General features: G+C 40.2%; 1 protein-coding gene across 5 annotated transcripts in view; it reads right to left on the minus strand.

Annotated features, from left to right (window-relative positions):
• The window catches only part of LOC138760457 (tetratricopeptide repeat protein 7A-like), a 402,683-nt gene that overhangs the window by 299,194 nt on the left and 84,268 nt on the right, over positions 1-19,221 (minus strand). For all 5 annotated transcript variants that reach the window (XM_069931051.1, XM_069931050.1, XM_069931054.1 and 2 more), the window contains one exon: positions 6,319-6,456. In XM_069931051.1, coding sequence (XP_069787152.1) covers positions 6,319-6,456 — 138 coding nt within the window. The remainder of the gene's footprint in view (positions 1-6,318; positions 6,457-19,221) is intronic.

Raw genomic sequence — 19,221 nt, forward strand, 5'->3', positions numbered from 1 at the left:
TCTCTCCCACTTACTCCATGATTACTTGTTTGATCAATTTAAGAGTCTTCATGTCAACACTTGATTTATGAGACTGAATTTCGAACTGATGTTCCAGAATTGAGCCTAAGCTGTAATGGCTTGGGGTATTTATATATATATATATATATATATATACATACACATACATATATATACACACACACACTCTCTCTCTCTCTCTCTCTCACTCACACACATATATATATTTGCACATAGTTGGGGGTTGTTAGATAAGGTGTTATATTATTGGTAATTAATAATAAAAATATATTATTTTAAATTTAACACTGTCTTTGGAGCTGAGTGATTCCCAAAAAAGATAGATATCTATTGAAATTTGTCATTTTACAGGCCTATATCGCTTTTGAACACAGACGATAAGATTATTGCCAAAACCTTGGCAAATAGATTGGCAACTTATTTGCCTAAATTAATCAAACTGGCTTTGTGCAGGGGAGATAATCGGCAGACAATGTATGCAGATTGCTCAGTATTATACATCTGGCGCAAACAAGAGATGACTTGAATGTTGCCATGGCTCTAGATGCGGAGAAAGCCTTTGATGACTGGAATGGGACTTTTTATTCAAAGAGATGGAAAAATTTGGACGGGGACAAACATTTATTAACTGGGTTAGAGCTCTGAGCCTAAAGCTAAAGCAATAACTAATAGTCAAATTTTCATCACCATTCCCACTGTCCAGATCTAGTAGAGACAAGGTTGGCCACTATCTCCAGCTCATTTCCTCCTGGCTATTGAACCATTAGCAGAATCCATCCATCTAGATTTAGACAGAAATGCTTCAGGATCAATCAGGAAGAACATAAAATCAATTTATTTGCTGATGAGTTCTAATATATCTGACAGAACCAGTTAACTCATTACTAAAATTGCAATCCAAATTGGAAGATCTTGGGAATATATCAGGTTATGAAGTCAATTGGGACAAGAGTGAAGCTATGCCACTTATGGGTGGGAATTATGAACAAATTAAGAGAAATTCTCAATTTAAGTGGATGCTTAATGGGATTAAATATTTAGGTATTAAGGTAGATAACAACCTGCATAATTTATACAAGTTGAATTATCTTCCCTTGCTTTGGAAAATTGAGAATGAAGTTAATAAATGGGTGACCCTTCCAATAACTTTGGTTGGAAGGGTCAACTGTATTAAAATGAATGTGCTGCCTAGAATACAATATTTTTTCTTAAATTTGCCTGTGCCTATACCTCAGAGATTCTTTCAAACCTTTAATAAATGCATCAGGAAATTTCTGTGTCTCTGTAGATAAATTAACTTGGAATTCAGAATTGGGATGATTTCAAAAAATATTTTTGGGCAACCCAATTGAAGTTTTTCACCTCCCTCTTTGAAGGAGGAGATAAGTCTCCATGGGTAAAAATTGGAGTTGTATAAGGTTGGTGAGAGGATAGCAGAAAACCTGATATATATAAATGGAATTCTAAATTATCATCTAGCCATAAAGAAGCCCTACTATTAAAGTATTTTAATAGTCAAATTGGGTACAGTGTGTGCGTGGGGGTGGGGGGGTGGTGGGTTCTTTCACCTAAAATAACCCTGGCTCAAAATATGTTAAGTCCATTAATGAATGATAATAAAATCCTGGTCCCAGAGAGGGGTCAAGTGTATTAAGGATTGTTATGAGCAGCGAGAATTTATGACATTGGAGAAAATTAGGAATAAATGTGGAGTTTTAAAAACATCTTTTTTCTGCTATCTTCAGGTAATATGGTAATATCTTATTTAAGGGACAAATTGGGTCCAGCACTAGTGGAGCGAAATAGAGACTGGTTCAAAAGGGGAGCACAGAAAAATTTATTTCAAAAATATATTCCTTACAAAGGCAGGAACCCCTAAACAAGTCAAAGGTGGGAATCAGATTTGGACATAGAAATTGATCCATTTTGCTGGTGCGGAAAGCATGATTAACACGATTAATGCAAGTTATCAGCTTGTGCAATAAACTTCTTGCATCAGCTATACATTACTCCACAAAAATTACATAAATTGAAATCAGAAATACCAGACTAATGTTTTTGATGTGGTCAAGAAATAGGTACTTTCTTGCTTTCAATCTGGCCATGCCCTGAAGTGAGGCCTTTCTAAGAAGATTTGGGTAATTTCCTGGAAAAAAGTTTCTATAATTCAATACCCTCAGGCACCAGAATTATTTTTACTGGGGAATTTAGAGGCGAAAGACCTAAAATGAGGTTGTTAAAATATCAATTAAAATTCATTAAGCTCGCTTTAGCAGTGGCCAGGAAATGCAGAACAGTTATTGGGTAATCGAATTAAGATTCTTTTTTCAACTCTGGACACAATAATTCTAAGATTTCGTAAGTTTATTGGGGATCTGTTTAACTTCATGGCCAAGGCTTATGGAGTTGCATTTGTCACTGTAAATATTCTACACACATAACAAGTTGAGATATTAAGTTACATATTTTCTCTAATCAAAGTAAATCTATTCCAAAGGATAATCATTTGGATGGTAATGGAAATTATACTAATAATAATATTAGCATTCAAAAGCATGGACAGAGTAGATGTAGAAAAGTTGTTTCCTATGGTGGGAGAGTATAAGACAAGAAAGCACAAGTTCAGGATTGAAAGGAGTCCACTTAGAACAGAGATGAGGAGGAATTTATTTTGCCAGAGTGATAAATCTGTGGAATTTCTTGCCACAGACAGTTGTGGAGGCCAAGTTTTTGGGTATATTTAAGGCAGAGATTGATAGGTTCTTGATTAGCCAGGGCATCAAAGGTTATGGGGAGAAGGCCAGACAATGGGGCTGAGTAGGAAAATGGATCAGGTCCTGACTAAATGGCAGGGCAGACTCGATAGGCTGAATAGGTTGCTCTGATGTCTTATGATCTAATATTGTAGATGACTGAGAAGAACATTCACAAACTATTAATCAAATCTAGCAAAATTTACTATTAATACTTCGTCTACACAGGAACACATTTTTCATAATGTCTATGAGTCCTGAATATTATATCAGCTGTAAGAATATTTATAGTAAGCTGAAGAAGATTCAATTCGTTCTTGACTACACAACACTACCATTGAAATGCACACTTCCACATGTGGAATAATTTATGGAATGGCAATATAACTATGGCACTTGGCTTATTTCATGATTATTATTGTAGTTCCACTAATTTATTAAAAAAATGCCCAACAGTCACACAAAGCCTTTATGTTGTTTCATAAATCTGTTGCTGAACTTGATATCTTAATGAAGGGCTGAGGCTCAAAACATTGCTTATACATTTCAATTTAAATGTTTAAATTGTGATGGAATTTATTATTAATCTTTACTTATATATTTCTTAGTAAAGGCTTCATGAGTGGACAGGATCACATTTACAGACACACAATTACACTCAGAGAGAAGCCATTTTTAGAGTTGCAAAGTCTGGTAAACAACTAGAAGTGTTTGTTCATTAAAATATCTCGGACAATGGGGTTGCTGAAGGAGGATATCTAATTAACTAAAAGACTCTTTTGTTGCTTACCTATGTTGTTAGAATGGAAACTCAGATGGCATCTGTTTAAACAAAGCAGGCTTTTGCTTGTGGTCAGCAGACAACTTGGAACCATATTAACTCAGACTTTTGGAAAAGATAAATTTCAAACAGAAGCCAGTCACGTCAGGTGATTACGCCACTTCAAGAGGCATTGTTAATACTACTGAACCAAAAACATCTACAGTCAGAAATGGTGTAATACAGACTGATAGTGGCTCCAGAAAGGATGGCCACTTTGCTGCTTCTCTTGGTCAAGAGAGAGAGCAGTGCTGCAGTGGCATTTTAAATAGCCACTTGTGAATGACCCAATTCGAGGTAAAGAAACCAAGATCATTCTTGTTTCTGGATCATAGCCATTATAATGGTTACTTCATCGGACTCATGATGTGAAATCATCAGGAAGAAAACACAAGTTCTGAAACCTCCATGCAAGAGAGGTAAATCATTCATATGAAGGAACAATTCTCTGAAAACAACTCTACAAGAGTTTGATATCTCGCAGCTACTCCATAATTACTTTTGAGCAAGAATTTAAAGAATATGAGTTTCAAAATAAACTGCTGAAGTTTAAAATAATCTCTTCAGAATTAGGCCTAAATTGTAATGGTTTTGGATTTTGACACACGCACGTATATTTGCTCATAATGGGGTTTAGTTAGATTTAACTTTAGAGTTAAGTGAGAAGTGTTACGTTATTATGTTATTAATAACAATTATTGTTTTTGGATACCATTGTCTGGTAAATTTCTATTGCTACTGGTCTATTACATAACAAAATTTAGACATGGAGCACGTAACAAGCCATTTCAGTCCATGAGTCTGTGCTCCCCAATTTATGCCCAATTAACCTACACTCCCAGTACGTTTCAAAAAATGGGAGGAAACCAGAGCTCCCGGGGAAAGCCCATGAAGACACGGGGAGAACATACAAATTCCTTACAGACAGCGCACTGTAAAGGAATTGCACTAACTGGTACGCTAACTATGCCACCTCTTTACCTCTTTGGCGCTGTGAGACCTGTTGAGATCCTCCAGCATTTTTATGCTTTTAACAACAATCACAGAATCTGCAGACATTTGTTCTTCACCCTATTCTCACTGAATAAGTATCTTTTTGCAGCTTCGCATCTCCACATCCTTTCTCCTCCTTGACAACATCTCCACCAAGTTTCCTACTCTCAACCTTTTCATCTCCAAATGCCAATGAAACATTAAGTGCATGAACTTCTCCACCTCACTCATCCTTGGCCCTCCCATACTCACTGTTCTCCATTCACTCCACAATAACTTCAACTTCACTGTCAAACTCACAGACAAGACGCAGTTGTGGTCTGGTGTACTGACTTCAATATTGGTGAGGCCAGATGCCACTGTTGTTGCTCAAATTTGTGGGTGGTCTTGATTTAACAGTAGATGAGGCCATGGAAACACCCCCCCCCCAACCTTTTTATTCATTTTAGAAAGTGAAATAGGCATAGAGCTCAGGGATGTTAGTGAGCTCAGGAAAGTTAATGAACAGAAGAAACTTGGGGTTCAAATCTATAGTTCCCTGAAAGAGTAATGCAGTGGGGGAAAAAAAAAAAGCATATGGCATGCTTGTCTTCATAGGTAAGGGCATAGAATATTGAGTCATGACATCATGTTTACAAAGCACTGATGAAATGCACTCTCTGGAGATCAGTGATCGACAACTTTGACTGCTAGTCCAATAATATTACCACAAAGCCAACATGCCTTACCAGAAATTATGACAAGGCTCTGTATGGAAGAATATCATTCAAAACAGGTGACGTTTATATTCAAGCTAGAAGCACCCTGTTTTGTGAAACAGCAGTTAACAATGGACTAAGAGAGTGAGTGTGTGTGTGTGTGTGTGTGTGTGTGTGTGTGTGTGTGTGTGTGTGTGTGTGTGTGTGTGTGTGTGTGTGTATGGGAGAAAGAGAACCTAAAGATACCAAATAGAGTTACTTCTCCAATCTAAACTTTTAATTTTGTTCTACTCACAAACATTGTATTCTGTCCAAATCCCTTACCCTATCCTTAATCATTATTACTGAAAATACATTTTCAATAAAAACCTCACACCAGTCATTCTCTACATCGAAGACAATTTGCAGATTGGGAGATCGCTTCGCTCAGCAACTCCACTCCATTCGCAACCTCAGCGACCTCCCACAAGCCAACTATTTCAATTTCAGGCCACACTCCCGCACTCACATCTGTCCATGGCCTCATGTACTGTCCCACCCTGACCACATGCAGATAGGAAGAACACCTCCTTATTTTCTGGCTGTACACCCTCCAGCCACATGGCATGAACACTGACTTTACTACTTTCCATTAAATCTGCTTGCCTTTTCTTTCCCCTCTCCTCTTTACTGTCTTTCCAGTTCTTTCCCCCACACAGCTCTACCATCCTCCACTCCACTCATTGCTGCTGTCTCCTCTCTCCACCTATCATCTCCTGCCTTTCCCACCACCCCTCCTACTTTTTTTTTGGTTGCTTGCCGGCATTTTCTTATACTTCAATGAAGGACTCAAGCCCAAGACGTTGGTTATATATCTTTCCCTTTGCTTCATAAAGGACTGTTTGACCTGCTGAACTTCAACATTTTGTGTTTTTACTTCAATCACGGTGTCTACAGAATTTTGTGATTTACTTCATACCCAATGTGATTAAAAAGTTGATCTGAGCCTGCTGCTGCATCATCGCGCATATATTAAAAAAATTTAAATACTTACTTCTGAGAGCATTTCATACTGTCCCCTTCTACTCAAAGTAATGCTCAATAGGTCGTATAGCGTAGAAGCAATCTGGAAGCTGATGCAGCGATCTTTCTTCTGGTCAGATGCCCGGCTTATTACAGCATCTCTGTTTGCCTGTTTGCAAAAATGTTTAAAAAGAAATATCTACATTTTCTTAAAATAAAAGTTGCCTGTGGTATTTTTTCTTTGAAAAAGATCAAGACCTAAACTGAAGGGTATTATTAAAACTGGAACAAGAATCATGATTCCCCAGCACTTTTGTGCATTGCATTTGACCATGGTATGTGCAGATTTTCTTGTTTAAATGTTAAATTATGAATTGGCTGAAACCAATTTTTGAGGCTGGTTCAGCAACTTGATTCAGTCCAAATGATCTTGTTTAATGAAACAATTGGTATCATGAACCTATATTGAGATTTTTCAATCTAATCAGCGAGTAGGGAAAATAAAAGCAAACGTAAATTCAGCCTTTTTTTGGACTAGTTTTGTTGATGTGTATTGAAGACATTAGGAACAGTGAGTTTAATTCTCGTAATTTTAAACTTAAACATACAGCACGATAACAGGCCATTTTGGGCCATGAGTCCGTGCTGCCCAATTTACACCCAATTAACCTACACCTTGGGTATGTTTTGAAAAGTGGGAGGAAACCGGAACCCCGGGGAAAACCCACATAGACATGGGGAGAATGTACAAACTCCTTAAGACAGCGCAGGATTCGAACCCCTGACCCAATCATTAATGCTGTAAAGACGTTGAGCTAACTGCTATGCCAACCATGCAACCCTCTTCTAAAGGGTTAAACTAAAAGTAGAAAGATAATTGTTGAAATCTTACCATGGCAGCTGAGACAATTAGATGCAGTTTGCCAATAAGCAGAAATTAAAAACAAATCAGTAAATGTTCCAATGAAAATATTGGATTGCTATATAAGAACCCAGCTGATATCAATGATGTCTTTTATGGAAGGAAATCTGCCTGTCGGGCCAACAAGTGATGAAAGATATTCAGCAATGTGGTTGACTCTCAACTGCCTTCTAAAATTGTTTTGCAAATCACTCTATTCTGCCAAAGCTCTATGATAAAACATAATAAATTCAACATTACTTTATAGTGTTACAAGCCAAAAGGACCCCAAAACCCAGCAGCAATAGATATTCAACATGTCAAATAGTTACTTAAACAAAAATTGTTTTTAATTATCTTTAAACATGAAAACAGAATCAAACTTTAACTTATCACTATTAACTTAACTAACCTAACTTAACCCTCTTCTAATTCTAAGCGCACATGTATGTAATGTGTGTGTAAATTTAAGAAAAGTTCTTTGGTTCACTGTTCAATCTCACTTCTCATTTCTCCAAGTTCACTGGTTGCAGGCAATTCTTATACTGTGCACAGAATTTAACAAGTATAAATGTTTACCGCTCAGGAAGGTTCTTGTAGGTTTGCAGAGAGAGATATGTGTTGCTCCAGGATTTCCACAATTGAGGTACCACAATTGTACCTCAATGTCTTGCTGATGAAACTTGGCCCATCAGGGTTCTCCAAATGATAACCTCTTTCTTTCAGGCCATCAGAGTTACTTTCTGATTCGCTTATTCCAAGAGAAACATCAGACAGATAGCACTTACAGGCATCCGCCACTCTAGAGCTTCTGTTTCAGTTCCAACAAGCTTCTTCTGGCTTGTTACAGTTTTCTGTGTCACACACAGTCAAAGACTTCCATTTGTCTCTCTATCTGTCTCTCTCTCTCTATCTGAGATTCAAACTGCCAGCAGCATGTCCTTCTCTCTCTCACTTGCAAAACCCCTGACCTTCTCCACCAAACAATAGGAGTTAGTCTTCTGCTCCATCTGTTGTTTTAGGTAAACAATAACCTCTCAATTACCTCTGAGTGAGCACTTTGCAGAGAGGTCAAAAGCCTTGCAAAAAGGTCCAAAACAGACAACCTGGCTCTGGTTGTTCTACCAAAACAATAGTCCATTCATTTCATGACATCATTTCAATTAGCATCTACTTGTGAAATGTGCATAGCATTCTCCATAGTTTCTGTAAAGTCACTGAATATGAATTCTTCAGTATTTCAAATAAGATCTGTTTTAAAGTGTATGTTTGCAACCGACTCTAATTTTAACAATTTATCTCCCCAAAACATTCCCAAATATTTCATCACAATAGCAAGCCTTGCACCTGACCCAAACACAACAAGGGCACACTTACTCATGAAGGAAAGTCCTCCTCATACAATCCCAGGGAGTTTTCTCTAAATTAGAAGTGATGAAGAAGCTGATTGTAGACTTTAGGAAAGTAAAGCCAGAGATGTAGATTCCAGTGATCAATGGGGAATCAGAAGTGGAGCGGGTTAACAAATTTAAATTCTTTGGAGTCATTATCTCTAAGGACCTTTCCTGGACTTGACATACTAATGACATCAAGAAGAATGAACTTCAGTGCCTCTACTTCCCAAGGAGCTTGTGGAAGTTTGGTATGATATCTTAAACCTTAACAGAGGTGTAGTGGAAAGCATGATGACCAGCAGCATCACAGCTTGGTATAGGGGTACCACTACCTCTGAGCAAAAAGCCTGAAAAAGATAGCTGATACAGCCCAGTACATCACAGGCAAAACTCTCGCCACCATCAAGAAAATCCACATAGAACATTACCGAGAGAGAGCAACCGCAATCAACATGGATCTATATTACCCAGGACATGCTCTGTTTTTGTTGCTGTTATCAGGCAATAGGTATAGGTGTCACACGACTTGTACCTCCAGGTTTATGAACAGTTGCAACCCCTCCACCATCAGACTCCAAAACAACAGTCTCAATCAGAGACTCATTGAAGAATTCTTACTTTGCACATTATTTATTATTGAATTTTTTTTAATGTACTCCACAGTTTGTTTACATTTCTCTTTTGTATACATATCTCTTTTTCTTGAGTACAGTTTACAGCTACCAACAAGTAGAAATTCTGCCTGGCCCACAGGAAAAGTAGAATTTTGGGGTTGCATGTGATGCCAATGACGTACTCTGACAATGTTTGAACTTTGAACTTTAATGCCTCATAGATCAACTGAGTTACATCATGAGAATCGTATTTAAAAATATCATTCCTCCATTGCTATCACTGACCATAAGCAGGGCAGACACCCAAGTAGTGGTAATACAATGATGTAGTCAAAAAGGAGTGGCCACAAGATTGCTGAAACTAGCTGAGAAATGTTACGATTTTATATATCGCAAATGCATGTAACCACAATTAAATTGTTAGGAGTGGCCATCACAAGGATAGTTCTTGTGAGACAAGAGACTGCAGATGTTGGAATCGGTTGGGAAAATAAAAATCTGCTGGGGGAAAAGAAGAATTAATATTAGAACCCTTCATTAAGGCTGAGTGTGCTGAGGGGAGATATCCTAACAGGGACCAGTTGTGATTGGTGAACCAGGAAGGGAGGGGTGAAGGATGATGGGCAGATGAGGAGGGAGAAGCAGTTGATTGGCAGGTGCTAAAGGGAAAGTGAGACAAGAGACAAGGATCATTCTTCTGTTGTGTGGCAGATTCAGACCAGCAGCACAGAAGAGGTCATTTCAGATACTACAACAGCATAACAAACACCATATTTTGTAATATCACAGCACAGCAAAATCTCTTTCAAAATGTATTATCTATCCAGAAGACCAAGATCAATCCTAGTTCTATAAGGAATCAGAAACCATATTCTCAATTCTAATAAGCCCCACAACCCCCTCCCCCCACAAGATTAAATCACTCTTCTTCCCACATTAGGGATAATTTACAGTAGCCATTTAAAAAGTTTCCATTTACAAACCGGAGCACTTTGATAAATCCTTCATATTCACAAGGAGAACATTACAAGTTCACAGAGACAAGAGATCAGAATCAAACCAGGGTTTCTGATGCTATGAGGCAGTGTCTCTGTCAGTTACAGTATTATGCTGCCCATTTCTTTCCAGTGATAAACGTATTGACAACATGGGATCATCTTTGCTGTGTATAATGGTCAGCCTCACCCAGAAGTACTCCTGTGTCTGGCAGAGGAATGCAATGTCATCTCTTTACCTGCAACTTGGGTACAAATCCAAATGAGTAATTCTTCTTTCATCACAACAGGTAAACTGACTGTACCTTGAAGAAGGGCTCAGGCCTGAAACATTGGTTAAATATCTTTACATCCTATGGATGCAAGACCTGCTGAGTTCCTCGAGCATTTTTGTTCAGTTACTTTGATATCTCTCCTAAATTCTAACTCATAATTGCCAAGTCGTCTGTTAGTATCATTCTAAAAGGGCCTGCTTCCAAACTGTATCATGGACTAAGAAATTACACCGCATAATGAGGAGAATGACCATTTTGAATCTGACAAAGTCAAACTACTTTCAGGAATATTATCCCTCTCGAATCAAACCCCAATAATATTCAGGCGATTACCACTACCTAGAAAGATTGAGTTTTACAGCATGGAATTAATGAACATATCCAATGAAGCAAGGTTGACAGAGCTAGAAGTTTTCTCTTTGGATTGACAGAGGCTAAGGGATGACCTGACAGAAATACAAGATGATGAGAGGCATAGATAGTATAGATAGGATGGAAAGACAGCACCATTTCCCCAGGGTGACAATAGCAAATGCCAGAGAACATCGGTTTAACAAGTGTGGAAGAAAGTTTATGGGAAACAACAAAGTTTTTAAAAAAAAACACAAAGTGGTGGGTGCCTGGAATGCATTGCCAGGGGTGATGGTCGAGTCTGGCACAATAGGGACTTATACATGTACATAGGTACATGGATGTTAGAAAAATAGAGGATTATGGGTGTGAGGTAGGTAAGGATTAAATTGTCAAGTAAGTTTGTATAGATCAGCACAACATAATGGGCCAAAGGGCCTGTACTGTGCTGTAATGTTCTATATTCCAGAAAAAAACATTTTCAATCAGAATTAATTGGATCCTGGAACTCACTGGTTGAGGCAAAAGATCCTCATTAAATTTAAAGAGATAAACATTTAAACAGCTGTATTTACAAGATTACTGACAGAGAAAAGAGAAAAGCAGAAATAGTCCAATTTTTGTGCAGCATGGATAGAAAGAATAATTCTACAATTATTATTCAATATTATTCAATTATGATTCTACAATTCTCACTGATCCACATCATTACGTCATTAAATTATCTGTATTAATTCAGTGACTGACAACATTGTGTTTATTGGCAGAAATTTTGTAAACAACCATGACATTTTGCATCAGCTGCAATTTTATTTAATCAATATATTACCCAAAAGACATCAACAGCTAATACTTAGAGACAGTCACCAAGATTGAAAAGATCCTTTCTTCTGTTTAGATCAATTATAATTGATTTTTTCCAGATAAGAAATCCTGACCAGAGCATCAGCAATTCTAAATAAACTAGCACCGATCAGGTTTAAAATAAAGTCACTGATGGAAGCGGCCAGCATTTGCTAATTAAGTCAAAACAAAGTTGCTGGAAGATCTCAAAGTCTTACAGCATCCATAGGAGGTAAATATGCATAACTGATGTTTCGGGCCTGAGCTCTTCCTCAAAGTATGAGCAAAAAAAGAGACAGGCATCTGAATTAAAGGCTGGGGGGCGGTGGCGGGGGTGGGGGGGAGAATGGGAGAGGGAGGAGTACAGACCAACAGATAAAAGATGGTTATTAGTATGATAAAAGAATAGAAGAGAGGAAAAGTGAGAATTGATTTTTGCTCAGTGAAAGAAAACAGAGGGAAAAGGGAAGAGGGAGAGAGAGAGAGAGGAAAGAAGTCATGGGGAAGATGGTGGGATGGATTTCTAACAAAAAACAGAGAAGTCAATGTTAATTTCAAAGGGTTGGAGCTGCCCAGATGGAATATTAGGTGTTTTTTCTCCAAATGTTTATTATTAATTGTCCCTGAATTGGAGAGCCAAATTGTTTTGGAGTTACACAAAAGCAAGAGAGGTTGGGTAAGCCAGATTCCCTTCCTTAAAGGACACTAAACATTTTTTGTACCCATTTAGAAGTTCCCTATGCCATAGGTGCTCTGTGATTAGTGAGGGATTGCTTAAGGTGGTATGTGGGTGGAAAGAAAAAGGTTGAAAACCACTGTTTTAATTGTACCTAATTAACTCGTAATGTGCACAGTTTCATAACTCCAAAGGAAATGGGCCAGTGACAATTTTCCTGAAGCAAAATATTTCAATAACAATTGGGTCTAGAGCAATGATTCCTACTCGTATACCACCTTAAGCAATCCCTTACTAATCACAGACCATCGATGGCATAGGGATTACTTAAAGTGGTATGTGAGTGGAAAGAAAAAGGTTGAGAACCAGAGTTACACAATTATTATTATGGATACTATATTTTTCCTGTTAATACCAATGGTTATTCCAAGACCTAAATTTAAATTCCTCAGCAACCATGGAGAGATTAAAACTCAAATTGTTTTAACTATGGTCCAAACTCTTACTGCAATTCTGTGGAATTGACTCACCAGACAAAAGCCGTCCCACCATCTACACGACTTCTGCATTAAAGGTCCTGAACTTTGCAATAATATTTTCAAGTTGGAATGATATGCGGCCTGTAGGCTAACCTGCAAATGTCATGCACCTGCTGGAAGTGAATTTGGTTGAGACCCAATGCAGTGATGGTGAAGAGAATGACAGTTTAGGGAAGTACAAATCAAGGACTGTGTTTTGTCCTTGATTGCAATAAACTTCTTGATCTTTTAAATTTCTATCAGTGGCAGTGCTCAACCACCCTCCCCCCCTTACTACCATGGATCTTCTTAGTGCAGTACTCTAACCAATTACTTTAACCCTAGACCCTATTTTTAAACTCATCTGCTGAGTGAATAAATACTTACTATTTATTATATCATTTAGGTCTCCTTCAGCTGACTTATGTTCCACAAAAGAAAACCTATATCACTGAGGATTTCATCACAGTTAATATCTTACAAGCATCTTCTGTACCCTCACCAGTACAGTCACATATAACATTTCCTATAAATTGCTGACAGAAGTACACAGAATATTCACACTGCATTCCAACTGTAAATTTATGAAATTGTATCTCTCATAATGTGTCTCAGTTGATAAAGGAAAGCAACTTTCAACTAGCATATATTTGATAACACTCCTCCTCTAGATCCCCAATATTTATTGTCATTCACTGAGCCAGTTATGTCACCCATTACTTAGAAAAAAAATTCCACTTGCCACTTTTTTGTCCAGTTAACCAGGCCATCTTTATCTTTATGGAATTTAACATATTCTTCCTCATTGCCAATTACACAGACTGCATTTCATCTGCAAACATCTGTATCATGAATCTTATATTTCATGAAGACAGCTGCAAAATTCTCATCAGGAACCAAAAGCATCCTAGAGGCCGAATTAATTTCTTTTTTTTGTTCTTTTGTTCTAATGGATTTTCTTTCATATTAATTGCCCGCCTTTTTAAATATATGATTTATTTTCTGAAATTTCTGTTACATTTCACTTTCACTTTCTGCAGCATTAAAGTCTAAGCATGTCCCACAAAGGATCCACACAGCGACTAGCTTCGCCAAGAGAAAATCTAACCACCTAACCGTGACATTCAATGGCATACGATTGCTAAGTCGATCAACAATGCAAGAAGTATTGTAGGAAAGGCAGACAAGCTTAGACCATGGATTAGCACATTGTGGCCATTAGTGAAACTTGGTTGCAGGAGGTGCTCAATGTTCTGGGCTTTTATTGTTTCAGATGCATTAGAGCAGGGGTGTGGGAAATGAAAGGGGGAGGAGTGGCATTACTTGTCAGGGAAAATATCATAGCTGTGCTCAGACAGGACAGACCAGAGTGCTCATCTACTGAGGTTATATGGGTGGAGCTGAGGAATGAAAAAGGTATGACCACGCTCATGGGATTGTATAATATATATACTGTCCAATAGTCAGTGAGAACTGGAGGAGCAAATCTATAGAGAAATAGCAGACAGCTGCAGGAAACACGAAGCTGTCATAGTTGGACATTTTAAACTTTGCACTGGACAGGTGGTAAAGTCAAGTTTATTGTCATCTGATTGCACACGTACAACCCGACGAAACAGTGTTCTCTGATCTTCAGTGCAAAAACGTAGACAACCAGATATAACACACATACAGACAAATAAGTCTGCAGGACAAGTATTATATCTATAAAAATAAATAGATAAATATTGTTTGGTACTGATGAGAGTCTCAGATGGTTAGTGTGAACAGTTCCTTTGGTCATTCAGCATTCTCACTGCCTGTGGGAAGAAGCTGTTCCTCAGCCTGGTGGTGCTGACGGGAGTAGATAAAGATGTGTGTGAAGGGTGGAATGGGTCCTCAATGACTTTGTGCGCCGTCTTCAGATAACGATTCCAGTAAATCATGTCAATGGGGGAGGGAAACTCCAGTGATCCTCTCTGCCACTCTTCTGGTCCTGTGGATTGATCTCTGATCCATTTCTCTGTAGCAACTGTACCCCACTGTCATGCAGCTGGCAGAATGCTCTTGAAAGAGCTTCTATAGCAGGTTGACAATAATGGTGGCCAGTCGCCTTGCCCATTTCAGTTTTCTCAGTAAGTGCAGTCGCTGTTATGCCTTCTTGACAAGTGAGGAGATGTTAAGTGTCCATGATAGGTCACTAGTTACGTGAAGTCCAAGGAACTCGGTGTTCTCTATGCTTTCTGCTACAGAGTTGTTGATGTGTAGTGGAGGGCGATCATTCCTGGTCCTCCTAAAGTCCACAAGAATATGTGTAGGGGAACATTTTGGGTCCAGTGATTATAATGCCAGTAGTTTCAAGTAAATTATGGCTCTCGGGTTGAGATTCTAAATTGGAGAAAGGCCAATTTTGAGAAAATGAGAAAGGATCTAGAAAATGTGGATTGGGATAAGTTGTTTTCTGGCAAGGATGTGCTAGGTAAATAGAAGACCTTCAAAATTTTAAGAATAGAGAGTTTATATGTTCCTGTCAGGATCAAAGGCAAAGTTAACATGCATAGGGAAACATGGTATCCGAGGGATATTGGGGATCTGATTCAGAAGGAGAGAGAAGCATACACCAGGTAATAGGCAACACGAAGCAAATGAAGTACTTGAGGAGAATAAAAAAATGCAAGAAAAAATTCAAGAAATAAATCAAGAAGGCTAAAAGATGACATGAGGCTGCTTTGGCAGACAATGTGAAGAAAATTCCTAAGGGTTTCTGCAGCTAGATTAGGAGCAAAAGGACAGCAAGGTACAAAATTAGTCCTCCTTAAGATCAGATGGTTGGCTATGTATAGAGCCAAAAGAGATGGGGAGATCTTAAATGGTTTTTTTGCATCAATATTCACTCAGAAAACTGGCACAGAGTCTACGGAAGTAAGGAAAACAAGCAGTGAAGTGATGGAAGATACGTAGCCACATGCTACTTGAAAGAAGACAAAACATGTAGTGTAGTCAGGTTAAGCTCTGAGTTTTATTAGGGCTCAGGCCCAACATTTATACTTGCACTGTTCCTGCCGTGGCCCCTCTTGGCTGACATCACAACATGCATAACAAAAGCAGTTACTTGCATGCGGGTACTCTTCTGCATAATAATGTCCTTCTTCCCCGCATGCTGTCCGTCTGTTGGCTGTACAGCAAGGCCAGTGTCATTTTGGGGATGCTGGCCTGTAAGCTGCTGGCCTTTGGTTGAGCTTGCCACCCGGAACGCTGGCTCAATCATCATGGCGGCAGGCCACCACATGAACCCCCCTCCCCCCCCCAAGAACCGGTGGTATTGCCCTTGATATTGCCCTCTGGAGCAGAGTCTCTGCAGCTTTCGATGGCCTGCCTCTTTGGCATGGTACTAGTGTTTTGACCATGCGCACCGGGTCCAGGTGTGCTGGCTTCAGCCTATCTGTGGTGAAGACCTCTGTCATGCCTCTGACCTCCAGCTCAAACGTGGCCCTGTTGTTGAAGGTGACCCGGAATGGACCCTCGTTTGGCTTCTGAATCAGTGGATGATGTGGACCACTGCGAATGAAAACATACTCACAGTCCTGTAGGTCTTTGGGTCCTCGTGTGTCCATCCCTGGAAAGTGGAATCGGGGCCAGGTTGTTGACTCTTTCCCTTAGCCTGCTGAAGAACATGTTACGAGCCCAGAGGACCCCAAAGCCCAGCAGCAATAGCTATTCACTGAGACAAATGGTTACTTGAACAAAAGTTGCTTTTAATTATCTTTAAACATGAAAGCAGAATCAAACTTTAACTTACCTCTATTGACTTACTTAACCACTTCTAATTCTCAGCGCACATATAGGTAATGTGTGTATAAGTTCAGAAAAGTTCTTTGGTTCACAGTCCAATCTCACTTCTCATTCCTCCAAGTTCACCGGTTGGAGGAAATTCTTATACTGTGTACAGAATTTAACATTTATAAAGTTCACCAGGCTTTGGTGCTTAAAAGGTAAATGGTTACCGCTCAGGAAGGTTCTTGCCGTTTTCAGATAGAGATTTGTTGTTCTTTTTTTAATCAGCCACTTCAGTGTCTTGCTGATAAAACTTGCCCCTTCAGGGTTATCATCTTTTTTCAAGTCATTACAGAGTTCTTTTCTGTTTCGCTTATTCCAAGTGAAACATTAGACCGCCAATCCTCTCCTCTTGCATGAACCACAAAGGCTTTGACCAGGCCGTCTTCCATAAGCTTGCCAGCTTGTCTGTTCCAGTCTCAGCTGCTGTCTGCTGGCTGTAACACTGTACAAGTGATTTCTCTCTCTGTCTCTCTCTCTCTCTCTCTCTCTCTCTCTCTCTCTCTCTCTCTCTCTATCTATCTATCTTTCTCTGTGAGAGAAAGCCTATTTGACTCTCTCTGCTTGCAAAACCACATGACCCTCCTGGAACAACAAATTCTCTTCCAGACAATCTATGGCTCCAGCAAGATCTTTCATCTGTTACCTTTTGTAAACAACAATCCATTAGTGAATTCTCTTGAACACTCTTCAAAACTCTTGCAAAAGCTTTGACGCCCTGATATGTCTAGCATTGGACAGAGCTCCAGTATTTCAAATAAGATCTGTTTGAAAGTATTTGTATGTAACCCACTTTAACAAACTTTTCCCAATTTATCTCCCAAAAACATATCTATATACTCTGTCACAAATGCTACAGAGTCATCCTACTGTCAGCCTGGGACCACCAGTGGAGCTCCGAAGAGGTGTTGAGGTCCTCCTTGGCTGCTGTGCGGATACCCAACAGCACCCATGGTAGCTCATCTACCCAGGTGGGTCCTTAGAGTCTGGTCATAATGCGGTTTTGAGGTGTCTGTGGAAGCACTCCACCAACCCAATGGAATGTGAGTGGTACGCTGTTGCATGTTGCAGCTGGGCACGCCACAGACTGGCGAGGTCAGACCACAGACTGGAGGTGAACTGGGTCCTGCTGTTGGATGTGATGTGGAATGGTAACTCAAAATGCCACCCAGGTAGAGATGAGGGCCCTGGCGCACGAAGTTGTGGACGTGTCTGCAAGCGGGACTCCTTCTGGCCACCTGGTGAAGCAGTCGACCATCATGAACAGATAATGGAAATACTGGGATCCTGGCAAGTGTCCTACTATGTCCAAATGGACGTGGTTGAACCTTCGTTCTGCAAGCTCAAAGTGCTGAGGTGAGGTCTTGGTGTGCTGCTCTACCTTGGTTGTTTGGCACTGTGTGCACGCCTTCGCTCACCCACTGATCTGTTTCCACAATCCATGTCACGTGTGTTGGTTGGCCACCAGCCGAACAGTAGTCCTGATGGATGGGTAAGCCAGTGTGTGGATGGAGTCAAAAACCTGTCATCTCCAAGCCACTGGGATGATGGGTCTGACCTGATCGGTGGGCACATAACACAGGAGGGTGGTTTTACCTGTGCCGACTGGGATGCCTGGAGCTGTAGTCCCAAAGTGGCAGTCCTGTATTGGGGCATCTCCTCATCTTTCTGCTGCGCCTTCACCAGTGCCACAAAGTCCATTCGCCTTGATAGCACATTGATACTTTGCCTGGATAGTGTGTCGGCCACTACGTTGTCCTTGCCGGAAAGGTGCCAATCCGGAGTTGTGGCCTCATCCGAGATATAAGACAGGTGTTGTTGCTCGCGGGCTGATCAGTGGTCCGAGATCTTAGTCAAGGCAAAAGTCAGGGGCTTGTGGTCTGTGAAAGCCATGAAGGACCTGCCCTCTAGGAAGTACATGAAGTGGCAGATGGCCAAGTACAATGCCAGTGGCTCTCTGTCAAAAACACTGTACTTCAGTTCTGGAGGCGGCAGATGTTTGCTGAAGAAAGCCAGCAGCTGCCAACTTCATTTGATCTGCTGCTCCAGAACTCCGCCAATCGCCGTTCCTGATGCATCCACCATCAGGGCCGTTTGAGCGTCTGACCTGGGATGTGCCAGGAGAGCGGCGTCCACCAGGGCTTCCTTGTCCTTTGCGAAGGCTTCCGCTGACTCCTCATCTTAGGTGATGTCCTTTGCCTTGCCTGTCATCTGGGCGAACAAGTTGCCACTTGATCCAGACAGCTGAGGAAATGAACTTGTGATAAAAATTGATCACCCCACGAACTCCTGTACTCCCTTGGTCATGTTGGGTTTGGGGGACATCTGGATGGCCTCCGCTTTACTGGGTAACAGTCTGGCTCCTTCCCTGGTTATCCTGTTGCCCAGGAAGTCGATGGCCTCCTGGCATTTGGCTCGCTTGACTGTCAGGCCGAACTCGCTCAGTCAGGTTCAGAGGTTGCAGAGGTGCGCAATATGGTCCTGTTGGTTCATGCTCACCACCAGGATGTCATCCAGGTACACTAAGGTGCAGATCTCGACCCACTGCGTCCAT

Source organism: Narcine bancroftii, chromosome 4 (assembly GCF_036971445.1).
Source record: "Narcine bancroftii isolate sNarBan1 chromosome 4, sNarBan1.hap1, whole genome shotgun sequence".
Lineage (NCBI taxonomy): Eukaryota > Metazoa > Chordata > Chondrichthyes > Torpediniformes > Narcinidae > Narcine > Narcine bancroftii.